We start from the raw sequence: 16,938 nt of genomic DNA on the forward strand, positions 1-16,938 counted from the left end.
TCTGTATCAGAAGTGTAGTACACAGAATCGTACACGATACATAGACATTGGTAAACTAGCGAGCTCCCTGGGCGAGGAAGTCTGCCAAGGTCTTGTTGGACTACATGCTCTCACTGGGTGTGACACGGTCAGTGCATTCGCTGGTCGTGGAAAGTTAAGTGCACTGAAGCATCTGAAGGAGAATGAGACCTACCAGGAGGCCTTCAAGCGTCTTGGTGAAGCATGGGATGTATCTGCTGACCTATTTGATAAGATGCAGGACTTTGTTTGCCGGTTGTATGCATCCTCATCCACCACCTCTGATGTCAATGAACTCCGCTACCAACTCTTCTGTGCACAACGGGGAGAGGTGGAATCCAGCCAACTGCCACCATGCAAGGATTGCTTGCACATGCACGTCCTCCGCGCGAACTATCAGACCGCGATTTGGCGACGCTGTCTTGTGAGTGAACCTGTTGTGCCAGACCCCAAGGAATGTGGCTGGACTACAGATGACGATGGCAGTCTGGAAATAGAATGGATGCAGGGATCACCGGCACCTGATGCAGTATTGCAGCTGATGTCCTGCAAGTGTGCACATATCTGCAAACCTCCAGCCTGTGTGTGCCTGGAGAACCAACTGAAGTGCACGGACATGTGCAAACTGCAGACATGCACCAACCAGAGAAGTGAAGATGAGGACGAAGTCGCAGTGGAACTGGACGAGTCTGACACTGATGATGAAGATAACTGACAATGTTTTGTTTAGGCAATGGTCTGGACTTTATAGTCATACCGGTACAACTTCAGATGAATGTATAGTACCCATGAAGTGCATGGCAAGTCACTGTCGATGAGTATAAACTGATGTATACTCAAGTACTGGGTAAATATGTAAGTAAATCAAACTTGCCCCCATGAATATTTCTTGACCTTGTGAAGGAGTTATACATGTAAAACTGGTAGTATAGTTGACTTTGTCTAGTTGGCTGGTCAAAGCTAGACACTACAAACATGTACATGTAACTATGTTATGCAGTTCCATGTTTTATGTTTTTTTTTTTCAAGTAATAATAATTTTATTTGGCTAAAATATTGTCCAAGTTACTTTAGAATGACCTGTCTAACTAAACAACACCATAAGAACAATGCATTAGCCATTACATGGTTGACTTCATGTTGGTATTTGAGTTATATGTAGCTGATTGATTTCTATGACTAAGCTACCACTCTGGAATGTCTATCATACCAAAATATCATCTATAGATATATGCCACTTGAAAACACTTCACTAAAATGTGCCACCTTGGGTGGTACCGATAAGTGGAAATCCAGGTATGGGCCCATGGACTACAGGGACTGGGGATCTTCATCAAGCAGCCTTCCAATAGCAGACAACCGGAATGCCCGTGCATCATGCCAGCTACCAGGGTGGCCCACATTAACGTGACAGAATCGCCGTTCACTGTCACAGAACCCAGTAAGCACAACAGAATAAAACTGTTTTCTGTTGATGTATGCTACTGGGTTCTCACAGTGTGGTTTCACAATAGGAATGTGGCATCCATCTACCGCACAGACAGTGTTGGGAAATCCTGCTGCACGAAATCCTAACTCAGAATTATGTAGGGCTTGCCCTGTGGGCCAGGAAATGTGGTGACACAAATACCTAGTGACAAGACTACAGAATTCATGGAGATGCAGGCAGACAGTGGATTTGGTGATATTAAAACGATCAGCAACCCCCCTATAGGACTCCTGGTTTGATAGAGTCCACAGACAGGCAAGGACACTGTTTTGAAATGCCACTTTACTGTGCTGTCTGTTCAAGTAGAACGGGCCAATAGTCGTCATCACATCCTGTTTGGTAGAAAGGAATAAATGGCTTTTAATATCACCAGTCCAGATAATACATATTTTATTTTATTTATATATATATATATATATATATACACACACACATACTTCCACATGTCCCCTGGACAATCGGAAATGACTTTTGAAGTCTGAAGGACTGTACTGTGGGACCACTTCTTCCACAAATTGTTGGACCTTAGGAATGGATCTAAGGAAGGCAGGCACAGGAGCAAATGATGAGCATAAATCATTAGACCTATTCAACATTCTTTATATAACAGCTGCTGCTGCTGCTGCTGCTGCTGCTGTAGGCCTATATTATTTGTGGGGGCACCGCACCCCCCCCCGGCAAGAAAAGCCAAAGGCCCCTTAACCTATTCAGGTGGCCCACGCATCCACCCTCCCCCTCAAATAAGGAAATACATGCAAGTTCATGGCTACTGTAGACAATGTTCTTGTTGCTCTGTGTTGCGTTGTTAATGAGTGAGACAAACCGGAGTTGAGGATCTGTGGGGTTTATTCTCCCAAAAATATAATTTACAATTTAGGCATTTAGCAGACGCCTTATTCCAGAGCGACTTACAATGGCCAATTACAGGGACATTCTTCTTGGAGTAACTGAGGGCTAAGTGCCTTACTCAAAGGCACACTAGTAGTGGTGTTCCAGGCGGGATTTGAACTTGCAACCTTCCGATAATCAGCCCACCTCACTATCCATTAGACCACCAAAATAAAAATAAAAGTAAATAAAAATAATAATTTTTTTATGAGATCCATTTGTGGCGGACGATATTTAATTGATCTGCCCTTTCGGCAAGCAATGTGGACAAGTTCATCTTTCTTTAAAAAACATGAAAATACAATGACAAGCAAGTCCTAATGTCAAACTGGCTGCTTAGGTACTAGTACAGTTCAAATACAGATTATTTCAGTTCATCGAAATGCTGCACCTTAATGTTTATTTTATTATATTTAGTATTTATTTGAGTGAAAACATTATTCACAGTTTAATAATAATAATAAAAAAAACAACATTTTTTTAATGTTTTGTGATAAGTTTTTCTGCTGTACCGAAAACGTACCGAACCGAACCGTGACCTAAAAATCGAGGTACGTACCGAACCGAAATGTTTGTGAACTGTTACACCCCTAGTATTAAGTAATTGCGCATAAGAAAACAATGCAATACAGTTATTGATATTTGTTTCAGATACTTATAGTTACAGTTTTTACGCTCTAATGGGTCAGACTAGAATCGCGTTAGTTCCGCCTATTCCGTCAGCCAGGAAAGGTTTTTTTTTCTTCATTTTTTTCATTTTCACAGGGCGGTCAAAAGTCAGTGTTACGGGGGCACTTATTGAGTCTTTCAACTCAGCCACAGCTCTCCTCACACTGCCCTCATATGATGGATGAAAGCTGATATTTGTCCAGTTCTTGGTGGGTGGTCGGTGTTGGATTTTTAGGGACTGGACACCTTGGAGAAAATGAAGGTGATCATCACAGTGTGAAAGACGCTCTATCTCAGCGCTTCTCTTTTTCAGCGTAGAGATTTCTTGCTCTAGGTCTTTGATGAAAGTCTTGGCCTGTTTTTCTGTTGTTTTCTGCTTCATTCTAACCGTGTCGATAAGTTGGTTCAGTCCTCTCTCAACAGACTCCCTCAGAGCAGTTAATACTTGAACACCTTCTGTTATCTCTCTGTCTGCATCTTTTTCACTCAAGTCAACTGATTCTTTGAACTCCTTGATCTTCTTTCTTCTTGTCTGGATCATCTGCTGAGATTCAGCATCTGCCTTCACCATCGCTGCCTTCTTTTCATCATATCCTTCTTTCAGAGGAACCACATCATGCATCTTGTGGTTTGAAACATGGCAGAGAATGCAGACACATGTCTGGTCGGTCTTACAGAACAGCTCCAGAGGTTTATCGTGCTTCGGACACATCCTGTCTTCCAGCTTCTCCACAGGGTCGATCAACTGATGTCTTTTCAGGCCTGAGGCTGTCAGATGAGGCTCCAGGTGAGTCTCACAGTATGAGGTCCGACACACCAGGCAGGACTTCAGGGCCTTCAGTTTGGTTTCAGTGCAGATGTCACAGGGAACTTCCCCTGGTTTGAAGACTTGTTGCTCTGAGCTGCTGCTGCTTCTAGCTTCCTGTTCAGCTTCCTGTTTAGCTTCCTCTATGAACTTAGCAACCGTTTCAGAAAGTAAAGTGTTGACTCTCAAACCAGGTCTTATGGTAAACGCCTCCATACACAAGGGACACCGGCACTTTTCACTTGTATCCCAGTGTTCAGTGATGCAGTTCTTGCAGAAGTTGTGTCCACATGGTATAGTGACTGGAACAGTGAACAAATCCAGACAGACGGAGCAGAGAAACTGATCTTCTGATAGAAGACAGCTAGCCATATCTGCACATTGAAAACAAAAGTAGACATAGATGTGTTATATACAGACATATTGCGAATGTAATGCACACATAGGAATTTTTTACCACTTAAAATAAAATGTAAAAAAACAGAAAACTATATTTAAAGAGGATTGGTGACGCTTTCCAGATACCTGAATAGATGAATAAGTTTAGTATTGAATCCAGTGTATTGAATCAGGGCATCCCCAACATCAGGGTATCATTCTTTGGGTCTGACTAACACTGGTATAGTTAATTTTTTTTTAAAAACTAGAAATTAACCGGCTGCTCAATTGTTAGCTGTTGCTTTGAACATTGCAATTTGAATGCCCTCCATGTTGACTCTTAAGTTCGTTATGTAAGTTAGTGTGCATTGTGATTCAAATTAGGGCTGCACGATATATCGTGTCGTGACGATAATCGCGATATGCGCGATAGCCACATCGCAGGACGTGCAATTTTTTCCTTTTATTTTTTAGGATGTGTGATATTAAGAAGGCAAATTAACTCAAACACGTCATGTTACAATTATTTTGCTGCTTGCTACAAAAGGAAAACTCGTGCTGCTCTCATGTCAGGGGTACTTGAGTGAGTGACAAGCAGGCTCTGCATGCACAGCAAACCACCAATCACAATCAAATCTCCAAAGCAAACGGACCTGGTGATTAAAGGTAAAAACACTGAATAAAGTAGTTTCATGTGTTTCTCCATGGCAGTTCGGCGCTGCTAACCGAGCTAGCTCAGCTTGTTGCTCTGATAACTTAAGATCCAGACGTCCGTAACTAAAATCCTTGATCCGGTTAAATATAGTTAGAAAAATACCAATTGTATAGCATTCAATTTCAAGAAAGGATGGTTTGCGGACAAAAAAAAAACTGTCTTTTCTTCCATTCCTGTATTTTTTCATATCGCAATATATATCGCAGGGGGGGAAAAAACAGTTTTTTCCAATATCGTGCAGCCCTAATTCAAATCAAATGATAGTATATGTAGTTAAAATGTTATACTTTTAATTACATGCAGCAACATTTGCACAAAAGGTGTAGCAAGATTGTCTTCAAACAAAAAAAATACAGTTATAGTTAAATATTGACAGCTCTACTCAGCCTTGCAGCAGAGACCCTGATGTGTAGTTGAGTAAGAGCTGACGACTATATGAGTTTAATATTTATTTATAGAGAAACAGAATTGTCTCCAGTGTCGAAACAGTTAAGTTTGATTTAAGGATTATCAGTGTAGCATAATGCCTAGCATTATGTGAGCGCGGAGCGCGTGGAATGTTTTAGTGTGTGCACGTTAGGGCTGTGCATCTTCACTGGTCTCACGATTCGATTACGATTATCCTGTCAACGATTCGATTCAATTCGATATCCCGATGCATCACGATGCATCACGATTCATACCAATGCGTTGCATCCTCAATGTTCTATATTACTGCACATGGCTTATTTTTCATCAATGCATACATGCAGTAAATACATATGAACTCTCTTTTTATTATTTAGAAAGTGCTTCAGAAATCAATAACATAAATGTCTTGACATTGATTTATAAACCAAAATAAATGAATTGTATAGGTCTAGCCTCCCTATATCTGTGTGAAATTGTTCCATCCTCAAAAACAAAAAAATAATGCTTCTGCAGTCTAGCTGCAGCTTCTAGCATTGGCCTTCTGTTAAAAAAAGGACACTGAATGTCCTGAATGTGGCATCACACACAGGACTTGAGTCTGAACACAGCAGACAACAGGAGTATTTACAACAGCATATAACAACTAAAATACTGCATGTGGGTGCACACTTACATTCTCTGTCTTACTGTTGCATAAATCCTATGAATGTATGAGATTAAGTTAGCTTCATTATATCTCAGTGATTAAGTGAATAATAAAGTTTCTATCGGGTCACTATCAGCCTGTCACTCATTATTTTCAGGGAGGGGGCGGGGCTTAGAGGAACAGAGGAGACGGTGATCGCGGAAGCTTTTTTCCTCCTGCCTTCACAAACTTTACACACGTATATATCGTCTGAAAATTACTAGAGGGCATTCATACTCTGCAATCCAAGACTTAATTAAATCCACCAAAAACCTGACATGATTGTAACGCGATTATTTTTGAAAAACATAAATCCCTGTGTCTCTGAGCCGCAAAGTCACGGAGTGATTCAGAGCGGGTCCTTCTGCTGTTGGTTCTGGACTGGTGTTCTTGTGTTGGTGGATAAAGCAGACTGCTCCATGTTTGGTGTTTCTGTGCCGCTGTCACGTCTGTTCCCTGATCTCTGCGTCACAGACCGATTTGGAAAATCAGGAAGCAACGTTACTACGCTATAATCGATTATCTTCCATCACTGCATCGATACCGAATCGTCCACGTCCGCATCGCAATGCATCGTAGAAACGATTATTTTCAACACCCCTACAAGTGCGCCCTGCCAATTTGTTTCTATGTGTCTGCCAGCACAAGAAAGGCTCTTGAGGCCTAGTACCAGTTGGTTATTCTAGCCAATTTGCTGCCCTAGGCGAGTAATGTAAATGTATTCTGTAATGTATGAACATGTTTTAATTGGGGGGTGGACGTCACATCCTCTCGGGCAGTGGTTCTCAAACTTTTTTCAATAATGTACCCCCTTTGAAAAAAATATTCCGCCAAGTACCCCCTGATCAGCGCAAACACAATTTGTTAGGGACAAAATGCCTATATAAAGAGGTACAGTACAGCGCTGCACCATCAGTGTCTGATTTATTAAAACAACAACATTGTAACTGAGAAAAAACGTAAGCTACATTTCAAATGTTTACAATCCATCACTATATTCATGGCAAACCAATTTTAACATCATGCAATAACACTAAGACAACATTAGTTGCATTGAACTGATCTTTTTAATAAGTTGTACTTACAATGTAGTGAAACATGGGCCCTTTGCTTCACTGAGGATCTTTGTCATTCTCTGTGACAGCGAGGCAAACTGCAGTTATTATACTTCGCGTTTTGAAAAATGTGTAACTCTGTTCATATAATACCCACACTGCTCTAACTTCGATACTTTTCCTAAAATTGGTATATTTATTTATTTTCGGGCGTGGGGAATGAAGAGAAACAAATATATGAGCATTTTATGAGCATGGGATTTTTACCCCTCATATAAACATATGCATAATGCTGCGCTATACTTTGCGGCCACACGCCGTTGCCAAGCAACGCTTATTGTTTAGGTTATTCGATAAGCAGGCAGTCATATCATTAGCTATAACTAGCTAGATCTGATAGATTTGGACAAAAACGCGAGTGAAGTATAACCGGACGCGAGAGAGAGATCAGAGATCAGAGATCAGATCAGCTGCTGCTGACGGAGAACACGCAGCTCTGCATGATCACAGCTCCGCCGCTGTGACGGACCGGTGAGCGGACCAAAATACACTAAGAGTTAGACCTAACACTGGTAAATCTGGTAAATCTACTCTTGAACTAGCTAAACTAGTTATAAATATATGTATTCTTTACTGTCGGGTCACTTATATTACAGGTTCAGCGAGTTGCACGAGACTGATGGGCTGTCAGGAGAGGGAGAGGAAAAGAGATCGCCCTGTTTATTTTTCCCATTTTATTATCCAGAGTTACTGTAAACCTTTGAATAAAGTAGTTCATCTACTATTAGAAGTTTGTTTAAATGCATTAATTATGTTTTTTTATTAACATAAAATAAATCTCACGTACCCCCTGCAGTACTCAAACATACCCCTAGGGGTCCGCGTACCCCCATTTGAGAACCACTGCTCTCGGGCAGTGTTTCTCAAACGTTTTCATACCAAGGACCACTTAACCAATAAAAAAACACTCGCGGACCACCTAACTCCACAAATATCAAAAACCACATCGTTTTTCTAGAACAGATTACAAATCGCCTGAAAATGGTACAAACAAGTGGCAACATGTGTGATGAAGGTGTTGCGCTGGGCTATATCATGCAATCGAAAGTGAAACTTAACCTTGCTCCATTGCGGAGATATTCCCGCGAGAGTGCGGAAAACTCAAATTGATTAATTAATTTCAAATGTGAAGTGTTACCAATATACTCACGGACCACTAGGGGGCGCTCACGGACCACCAGTGGTCCACAGACCACACTTTGAGAAGCACTGCTCTAGGGGGTCCGGGGGTATGCCCCCCCGGGAAGATTTTTTTGAACATTTGAAAGTAAAATGCTTCAATCTGGTGCACTTTGAGCACACAATTACTAGAGACCTGATCTAGGAGGTACAACTCTAAAACACCCATATGAAAAAGACAAAGACAAATACTACAAATCCACATAACAAACAATCAAAAACGAAAAAGGGTCGCCACTTATTATATTAATAAAAAAATAAAAAGTAGCCGTCGCTATTTGTATATAGGGGAAACACTGGGATTATGATATGTTGCTGTCTGAACTGAGCTACCGTCTCAGAGATGAAAGTGTTAACGTGCAGCTCAGGTCTTGTGTACAACTCGTTTTTACATATGGGACACTGGCACCTGTCACTTGTATCCCAGTGGTCAGTGATGCATTCTTTACAGAAGTTGTGTCCACATGGTATAGCGACTGGATCAGTGAATACATCCAGACAGATGGAGCAGAGGAACTGATGTTTTGTCGATTTTTTTTAATAATAGCAGGAAAGCACAATTGAATCAAAACTCCTACCACAGAGATTCAGTTTCAAGTTGGGGAAGTTTTGGCGCAGTGGTTAGAGCGTTGGTCATCAGATCAAGGGGGGAACTCCAGTTTGAATCCCGCCTCGGCCGCCACTGCGTCAGGCCGTTGTGTCCTTGGGCAAGACACTCCTGTGGGTAATGTCTGCAGTAATGACTCTTACATGTCTAATATGTGTAATGTGTAATTGTAAAGCGCTTTGAGTACCTGGAAAAGCGCTCTAATAAAAAAATATAATGCATTATTATTATTATTATTATTTACTAAAGTACTAAGAGTTGATACAAAGAGACTGTTTAAAGTGTCATATATATGGTTTTGTTGATAGAGAAAAACAAGTGGTGCAGCTTTCATCTGAGTAGAGCTGTTATGTTTTAATCCTTCTTGTTGACAGTGTAAATATAATCAGATGTACTCACCAGTGTTTGACAGAGACTCTGCTGTGTTGTTGAGAAAGATCTGATGAACTCAGTTTGTATTTTCTTTAGACAGAAAAGGAGACTAGTCTCGACTGCAGTGTGGCTGCCTCTCTGACTAACTTAACTTTCGTTTCCTGTGGCGTGCCGCGTGTAAGCTCTCCTCTTTCCACTGTAGCTCCTCCTCTCACTGCAGCTGGTGTTTCCCTCCCTCTGATCTGCATGGGCATTGAGAAATATCAGGTTTTCTCTGATAGTTAGGGAGCAAAGCTGGTGCTTTACAGATGTGTCAAGCTGTTTCTAATCTTTATTATGATGAACGTTTTCAGTTACATTTAATGGAAACACATGTCAGTAAAATGTCATGGATGATATAATCTACATAGTTAAAGACTTATTTCCATTGTAGAACTTGAACTTGAACTATACTGGTTTCCCGTCTCCCCCCGCATCAACTACAAAAGACTGGTCCTTACTTACAAAGCCCTCCACCATCTGCCCCCCCCCCTACCTCACTGACCTCCTCACCCCCTGTGAAGTAAAAACTTCTTTGCAGCAATGTTGAGCGCATCATCAAATGAGGGAAACTGGATTCACCTGTCAATACACTGATATTTATTGAGAGACAGACAATTACATACGGCCGGGAGATCATCCTAGTTTCACACTGTCCTTGTGCTCCACCAAGGTAATCTCTGCCCCAAAAGACACAAAACATCTAACCAACACGAGGAGATACCTAATTACCTAATACCTAATTAGTAGCAGATGTGAGACAATAGTCTACTTGTCTCAAAGAGATCCAGACAAGCCTCAACCTACACAGGGGTCTTTGACTGACTACAAGCAGATGTTTGCAGTATCACAGATTCTATAAAACAATAAGAAACTCTATAAACAGATCAGATGAAAATATTCTCTTACACCTAGGGATGGGTATCGTTTGAAATTTATCGATTCCGATTTCGATTCCGGTTCTGCTTATCGATTCCGGTTCTTATCGATTCCCCGTTTCGATTCCAAAATTGTAAAATAAAGAGGTCAAACGTTTAGATAACAAAAATATATTTATTCTTAAAAGCTTTAACTGAAATTGTTACTAAAAAATATACATGCAATACAAATGTATTGCACAATAGCTGTGCTTTATTTTAACTGAGCTATGCCTGTGGCAAGCTATTAACAGGCATTACACTTTGCCTTTTCTTTTTCTTTTTTAGTGTAGTGGAGCCTCACTTCAGAGTGTTTACCGCGACCTATCTTTGGTGTTATGAAGTGACTGAGCTCGTGAAATGTCTACGGGAGGGCGGGGAGCATCGCTGCGGGGCAACTGTGGACCTCTGTCGCCTGTCAGCGCAATTTATATGATGCCGTTTAAAAAAATGAAGGGCGGTGCCGGCCGTCAGCGTACCGAGCCGGCCGTCAACGGCCCGCTGACGACCGGCCGTTCTGTGATTCTCCAGGTCCGCCCTGTATTCCACCGGGTCACCGCAGCACCGCGGTGCAGACGGACCCGCTGGAATACAGGGTCTACCGCGATTAGGAACCGTTAAGCAGAACCGAAATTGTGTATTTTGTATGGGTACCCGGTACCCGGCATTTTCTTATCGGTTCTCATCTGGAACCGAGTTTCGGTTCCCAACCCTACTTACACCCCCCACCAACCCCAACGGTCCCTCAGATCGACCTCAGCCGGTCTCCTATCATCCCTAAACCCAAACTCTGCAGCTTCGGGGACATGTTTTATTAGTAATGTAGACAACGTAACTTCATCAAATGTACAACAAGTACAATATGTATCTACTCTAAAACAGAAATCTATACACAATAAAATAAACTAAAGGCTTTTAGACATTGAGTATGTAACATTAGTGGTCATGATAACAAGGAAGAAGAGTGTTTTCTCTCAGGCAGCATCCCTCATGGATCATTATGGCATTTTGTTGCCTGAATTAAAGCAATCATATTATCCTGTTCTCACTTTTTCCTCGTGAGATATTGGGTCTCGATTGATGAGGTTGTTGCCTAATGCTGAAACATAACGTAATGTTAAGTGTCCTCAATGCTCTGTATACAAAAAAGAGAAAAGTGATCTCCCAGTGATGGAACCTCTTAAATCAAGGTTACTTTACATTTTAAAGGAGCAGTTCAAGCCATGAACAAAATGAAAATCTTGCTGTTTTACAGGAAGTTGTTAAATCCATTTCTTAGTTTTTAATTTGTATTTCTTTGTGTCTGTCGCAGGAAGGAGAAAGCAGCAGGTCGCCACAGAGAGGGCGGGCATGGCAAAGGTGAGCACAAACAGTCCTTATCGGCTTCCTTTTATCTCCTGTCAATCATTTACAGTGTGCTTCATAGTAAGAGGAAAATGATTAAGTTGCAAAATATATACAAATATTTCTTAGTTTCTCAAATATATAAAACATTTTACCTGAGGAAATCTCTGTGCAAACATCTCTGTATCTTATTTACCATATTGTTGTTGTTGTTGTTGTTTTTCTCTTTCCCTTTGAAACCCATAAATTCAAGAATTCCATTAAAATACAATCCATAATTCAGATTATGTGACAACATTAATTATTATTATTATTATTATTATTGTTATTAGTAGTAGTGTTATTAGTATTAGTATGATAAAAGTGATTCTTAATCAAATATTATTTATATTATTATTTTATTTTAATACACATATTATTTAATTATTATTCTAATAATAATAATATTTTAGTAGAATTGGAAAGCACTATTTTTAGGTTTTATTTTAAAAGCTTTACTTCCTGTATTAGTCTATATTGTGTTGAATTGTTGAAGGAGCCTTGGCTCTAAGGCAGGGGCGTCAAACTCAAATACACAGTGGGCCAAGATAAAAAAACTAGTAGAACTTATTGAAATGAACTTATTGCACATATTAAACCTGGAACTAACAAAGCTTAAACTATTGCCTATAAAAACAACATTAAATAATCAGTTGCATTCATTTCTTATGGCTCTATCTGCAGCTTTTCTGGAGTCATTTCTTATGATTACATTTTCCCACAGGCCAACAACAGCTTCAACAAAACTATTTCCCTCAAAGAGAAAACCAAACATGCCCTGTTGTCTCAAGAAACAAAGTGCACAAGGAAACATCCATTGAACTCAGTGTGCTGCTCTGTGATGCTAGTTCAAGCAGATACTTGGCATCTCATCTTGGGTGCAGGTTCATCAATGTTTGGGCTCAGGCTCTGAGCTGAGGAGACCCTCAGGAGGGAGTGAAGGTGTGCGTGCAATATACCGGCGGGCCAGATCTAAAAGTAATTAGAAATTATCCTGCGGGCCGAAATTAAATCCACCAAGGGCCTGATTTGGCCCCCGGGCCTTGAGTTTGACACATGTGCTCTAAGGTTTCCCTTGCCAAAGCTGTGCTGTATCGAGTGTGAATTTCACAATAAGCGTTTGCATCTTGAAAAGTACGAGTGGCTCACAGATCAGATCTGATTATTGATCACTCAGAAACAGTTTGACTTCCTGTTGCTGTTTGTCCCGCAGCTCCCCGACTTGAAGGACGCTGAGGCGGTGCAGAAGTTCTTCCTGGAGGAGATCCAGCTGGGGGAGGAGCTGCTGGCTCAGGGTAACACACACACACACACACACACACACACACACACACACACACACACACACACACACACACACACACACACACACACACACACACACACACACACACACACACACACACACACACACACACACACACACACACACACACACACACACACACACACACACACACACACACACACACACACACACACACACACACACACACACACACACACACACACACACACACACACACACACACACACACACACACACACACACACACACACACACACACACACACACACACACACACACACACACACACACACACACACACACACCAGAGATCCCGTTAGAATATTTTTTCGCCGGTCAAAATGTCCGTTAAAGTTTAAATCTTCCGGACAAAATGAGAAAAGAGCCGGTCAAAGGTCTTCTTTGTTATTTATTGAGCTTTAAAACAAATTGATATGATTCGATATTAAACAAACTAATTATAGCAGATTAACTACATTATTCAAAAGTGTACAGTAACTTATAAGAACACGGGAATAATAAACGGAGCGCTCTCCCTCTCCTGACAGCCCGTCAGTATCATGCAGCTCGCGGATCAGTAATGAGTGACCCGACAGCAAACTAAACTTATCTTTAACTAGTTACGGTAGTTTGAGAGGTCATTAAAATAGCTACGTGTGATATTCTAACCTGAAGTGTGTGTTTTGTTCCGCTCACCGCTGATCATGCAGAGCTGCGTGTCGACTCGTCAGCAGCAGCTGATCTCTCTCTCCCGTCAGATTAGACTTCACTCGCGTTTATGTCCATATCGATCAGATCCAGCTAGTTCTAGCTAATGATATGACTACCTGCTTATTAAAAGACACCTAAACAATAAGCGTCGCTATGCAACCGGGTGAGGCCGCAAAGTATAGCGCAGCATTATGCATTTGTTTACATGCCCACCGGAACCCCGAGGCATTACCAACAGATCAACGCACAATCAACCCACACAGGACATCTCATTCTCCACATTAAGTGTTAGACATTAGAATTGACTATTCATGACTGTCACATAAGTTGCGCAACTGATGCGGTATTGTGCTAAGGGAACATTATTTTGACCGGAGAGATTTAGATTTGCCGGTCTTCAGCATATTTTACCGGGCATAGTCCGGTAATTACCGGCTAAGGGGAACTCTGACACACACACACACAATGTTTCAATCACTTCAGGGGACATTACATTGACTTATATGCATTTCCTGGAGACCTATCCTAACCTTAACCATAACCAACACATGCCTAACCCTAACCCTTACCCTAACCAAGTCTTCACCCTAAATGATTATCCCCATAAGGGAGGCGAGTCCCCACACCTGACTGTGTAAACAGATATAGGTCCCCACAAGGATAGTAATGCTAGGTCACACCTCCACACACACACACACACACACACATACCCCTAAACACACACACACACACACACACACACACACACACACACGCGCACCTCCACGCACCTACACACAGCTATTTGCTGGCGCTCCAGCACATCGTACATGAAAGGCTAAGGGGCGGGACATCTCTAAGCGTTTGACCAATCACAGCAGAGCCGGCCAGCTAACCAACCAGAGCAGACTGGGCTCTGGTTTCAGACAGAGGGTGAAAAGAGGTTCTGCAGCACAGGCAGAATGAGAAAAATAAAGAGCTTTTTGAACATTGAAGCATGGAGACATGTCACAGTAGAGACACTACATACTGATATGAACCTGAAAATGAGCATGATAGGGCCCCTTTAATAACAATGTTGAGATACTTGTACTTGAGGTAGTTGTACTTAAGTAATACTTTAGTATGTCTAGTTTTGTTTGACAAAGTGTTACTCTTTAAATCACAAAAACACATTAACTTACATCATATGATGCAGTACTGTACTACCAAGTAATGGCTCCATAATGACAAACTACAACTTTGGAAAACATAATGCTGATAATACTTATTTACTTGTACTTAATTAACATTTTGAATGCATGACTACTTTTAGGCTGGCTTATTAAGTGAAGTGTGTGAGTACTTCCCTCACCTCTGTCTCCTCTCCACAGGAGACTATGAGAAAGGCGTGGACCACCTGACCAACGCCATCGCAGTGTGTGGGCAGCCCCAGCAGCTGCTGCAGGTGTTGCAGCAGACTCTGCCTCCACCCGTCTTCCAGATGCTGCTCACCAAACTGCCCAGCATCAGCCAGGTAGCACAACTCTTACAAATCAAAGTCAAGCTGCTGCTGTTGCACCAGGTATCACATGTTGCTGCTGGGATAAGGTGCTTTGTCCAGGCAAGAATTTTAGCTGTGCAGTTTATTTTCTTAGGTTTCATCAATTCAAAGAAAGAGGAATAATGTTCTTACATCTTCTCTTGCCTTGGTAAAAAAAAACATTCTATTTCTCCACCTGTCTACCATTAAACACCAAATCCCCCGTTTCCACCTTCAATCGAAAACATAAACAAATACTCTAAATTAATTAATTAAAATGACACTAAATACAAATTAAATGTGATATTATGTTTAACTATTAAATACTACACAAATATTTAAATAACACAAGGAAAAATTAAAAAAGCCAATATGGAGAACAGGAGAGAGAAACTCCCTATGGAGGACACTTTGGGATTTAAGCCTCACAAGACCATTTACATGCACTAAAACCTATAGAACACACTACAGGAAAGGGAAAACCCCTAAAAGCATACTTCCACCACTAATTCAACTTCAGAAATCTGTATAAAATATAAAACAAAAACACTTCCCTGACTCTCCATCTTCATCCTGATTGGTTACTTCCTCTCTGTTAACGCTTGTTGTTTCCTGTCCTTCAGCGTATCGTGAGTGCACAGAGTCTGAGCGAGGACGATATAGAATGAGAGGATCGAAAGGAAACAACCCTTCCTCCTCTTCTTCCTCTTCCTCTTCCTCATGCGGAGCCGCCAACGCCTCGGCCTCCATCACTCCGGCCGACGTCCATCACTTCCCATCGACGTGTCCTCTAGGGAAATAGTTTTTTATTCCAGCTGTAACCATGACAGTAGCGTCTGTTTGTTTTTTTACTTAAATTACCCGTTTTGGGGTATGAAGAGTTTCCTTATCATAACTGCCAGAGAATTCAAAGCGCCCGCTCCACCATGGTTGATGATAAACTGGACTGGGTGGTGGTGTCGCTCACATCATGTTTCAGGTTTACACTGATTACTGCTATGAGAATATCAGTGGTAGAACGTTACAGAAACCTTCTCTCTGCTCCACAAAGTATTTATTGTTTTTGTTATCAGTCGTCTTTCTGTTCAGTCTCCACTTGGAAACACTTAAAAAAAATAAAGTAACAAAATGTTTTGTTCATTTTAAAGAGAGGACGACCCTCTTTAGGAAAATACAATAAAAAATGGTAACAAACAATGAAGTTGTTTTGTGAGTTTGTTTATTTTGTTTATGTCAATGCGGGAAAGGGAAGCAACACAAAGCCAGCTGGACCAGATACAAACCACTGTGTTTTTAATTAATACAAAAAACGTTCCCTTGAATGAAAAATACATCAACACATGAAATTAGACGAGTGATGAGTTGACTGACAGGCAAGATGATCAGAGGTGCACAGTTTTTGCTGTGAAAACAACCAGGACTGAAGTATGGGTAGAGTTTCTCAGTGAAGGAGCAGCCAGTAAAGGAGTAGATAAGAGCTGCAGCATCTACGTCATAAAAGGAGACCAGACTAGTGATGGCAGTGTGAGACTGAAGCTTCGATACGTGCTTCAAACCCCTGGACTACAATTCCATAGAAGCAGTGCTTCGAAGCTTGCTTCAAACAGGGTTCGTACGGGTGCTTGAAATCCTTGAAAATGCTTGAAATTTGACCTGGTGTTTTCAAGGTTGGGAAAGTGCTTGAATTTTGGGAATGGTGCTTGAAATTGAGATAAACTGCTTGAAAATGTAAATGCTTTACTTTTAC

The 16,938-nt window shown here is 41.2% G+C and overlaps 2 protein-coding genes across 3 annotated transcripts; one reads left to right on the top strand and one right to left on the bottom strand.

The window, feature by feature from the left end:
- Positions 1-2,907: 2,907 nt before the first annotated feature.
- On the bottom strand, positions 2,908-9,520 carry LOC117535184 (E3 ubiquitin/ISG15 ligase TRIM25-like). 2 transcript variants are annotated; one of them, XM_034199569.1, is made up of 3 exons: positions 9,359-9,375; positions 8,931-9,070; positions 2,908-4,243 (listed from the first exon to the last, which is right to left on the bottom strand). In XM_034199569.1, the coding sequence occupies exon 3, from the start codon at positions 4,239-4,241 to the stop codon at positions 3,081-3,083; it is 1,161 nt and encodes a 386-aa protein (XP_034055460.1). In that variant the 5' UTR covers positions 4,242-4,243; positions 8,931-9,070; positions 9,359-9,375; the 3' UTR covers positions 2,908-3,080. The 2 variants fall into 2 exon arrangements, with proteins under 2 accessions (XP_034055460.1, XP_034055461.1); XM_034199570.1 differs by lacking the exon at positions 8,931-9,070 and having other exon boundaries at positions 9,359-9,520.
- Positions 9,521-11,583: 2,063 nt separating this feature from the next.
- Positions 11,584-16,388, top strand: LOC117535177 (mitochondrial import receptor subunit TOM20 homolog). Its single transcript, XM_034199558.1, has 4 exons — positions 11,584-11,646; positions 12,884-12,965; positions 15,043-15,185; positions 15,815-16,388. The coding sequence occupies exons 1-4, from the start codon at positions 11,638-11,640 to the stop codon at positions 15,857-15,859; spliced, it is 279 nt and encodes a 92-aa protein (XP_034055449.1). The 5' UTR covers positions 11,584-11,637; the 3' UTR covers positions 15,860-16,388.
- Positions 16,389-16,938: the final 550 nt, after the last annotated feature.

Source organism: Gymnodraco acuticeps, unplaced genomic scaffold, assembly GCF_902827175.1.
Source record: "Gymnodraco acuticeps unplaced genomic scaffold, fGymAcu1.1, whole genome shotgun sequence".
NCBI classification, from domain to species: Eukaryota; Metazoa; Chordata; class Actinopteri; order Perciformes; family Bathydraconidae; genus Gymnodraco; species Gymnodraco acuticeps.

What these genes read in the sequence shown, in the direction of transcription:
- LOC117535184 (XM_034199570.1), bottom strand. Translation starts at nt 4,241, where the DNA reads ATGGCTAGCTGTCTTCTATCAGAAGATCAGTTTCTCTGCTCCGTCTGT.
- LOC117535177 (XM_034199558.1), top strand. An exon ending in GGAGGAGCTGCTGGCTCAGG is followed by an intron (nt 12,966 to 15,042) that starts GTAACACACACA and finishes TCCTCTCCACAG; the next exon opens with GAGACTATGAGAAAGGCGTG. An exon ending in AACTGCCCAGCATCAGCCAG is followed by an intron (nt 15,186 to 15,814) that starts GTAGCACAACTC and finishes CCTGTCCTTCAG; the next exon opens with CGTATCGTGAGTGCACAGAG.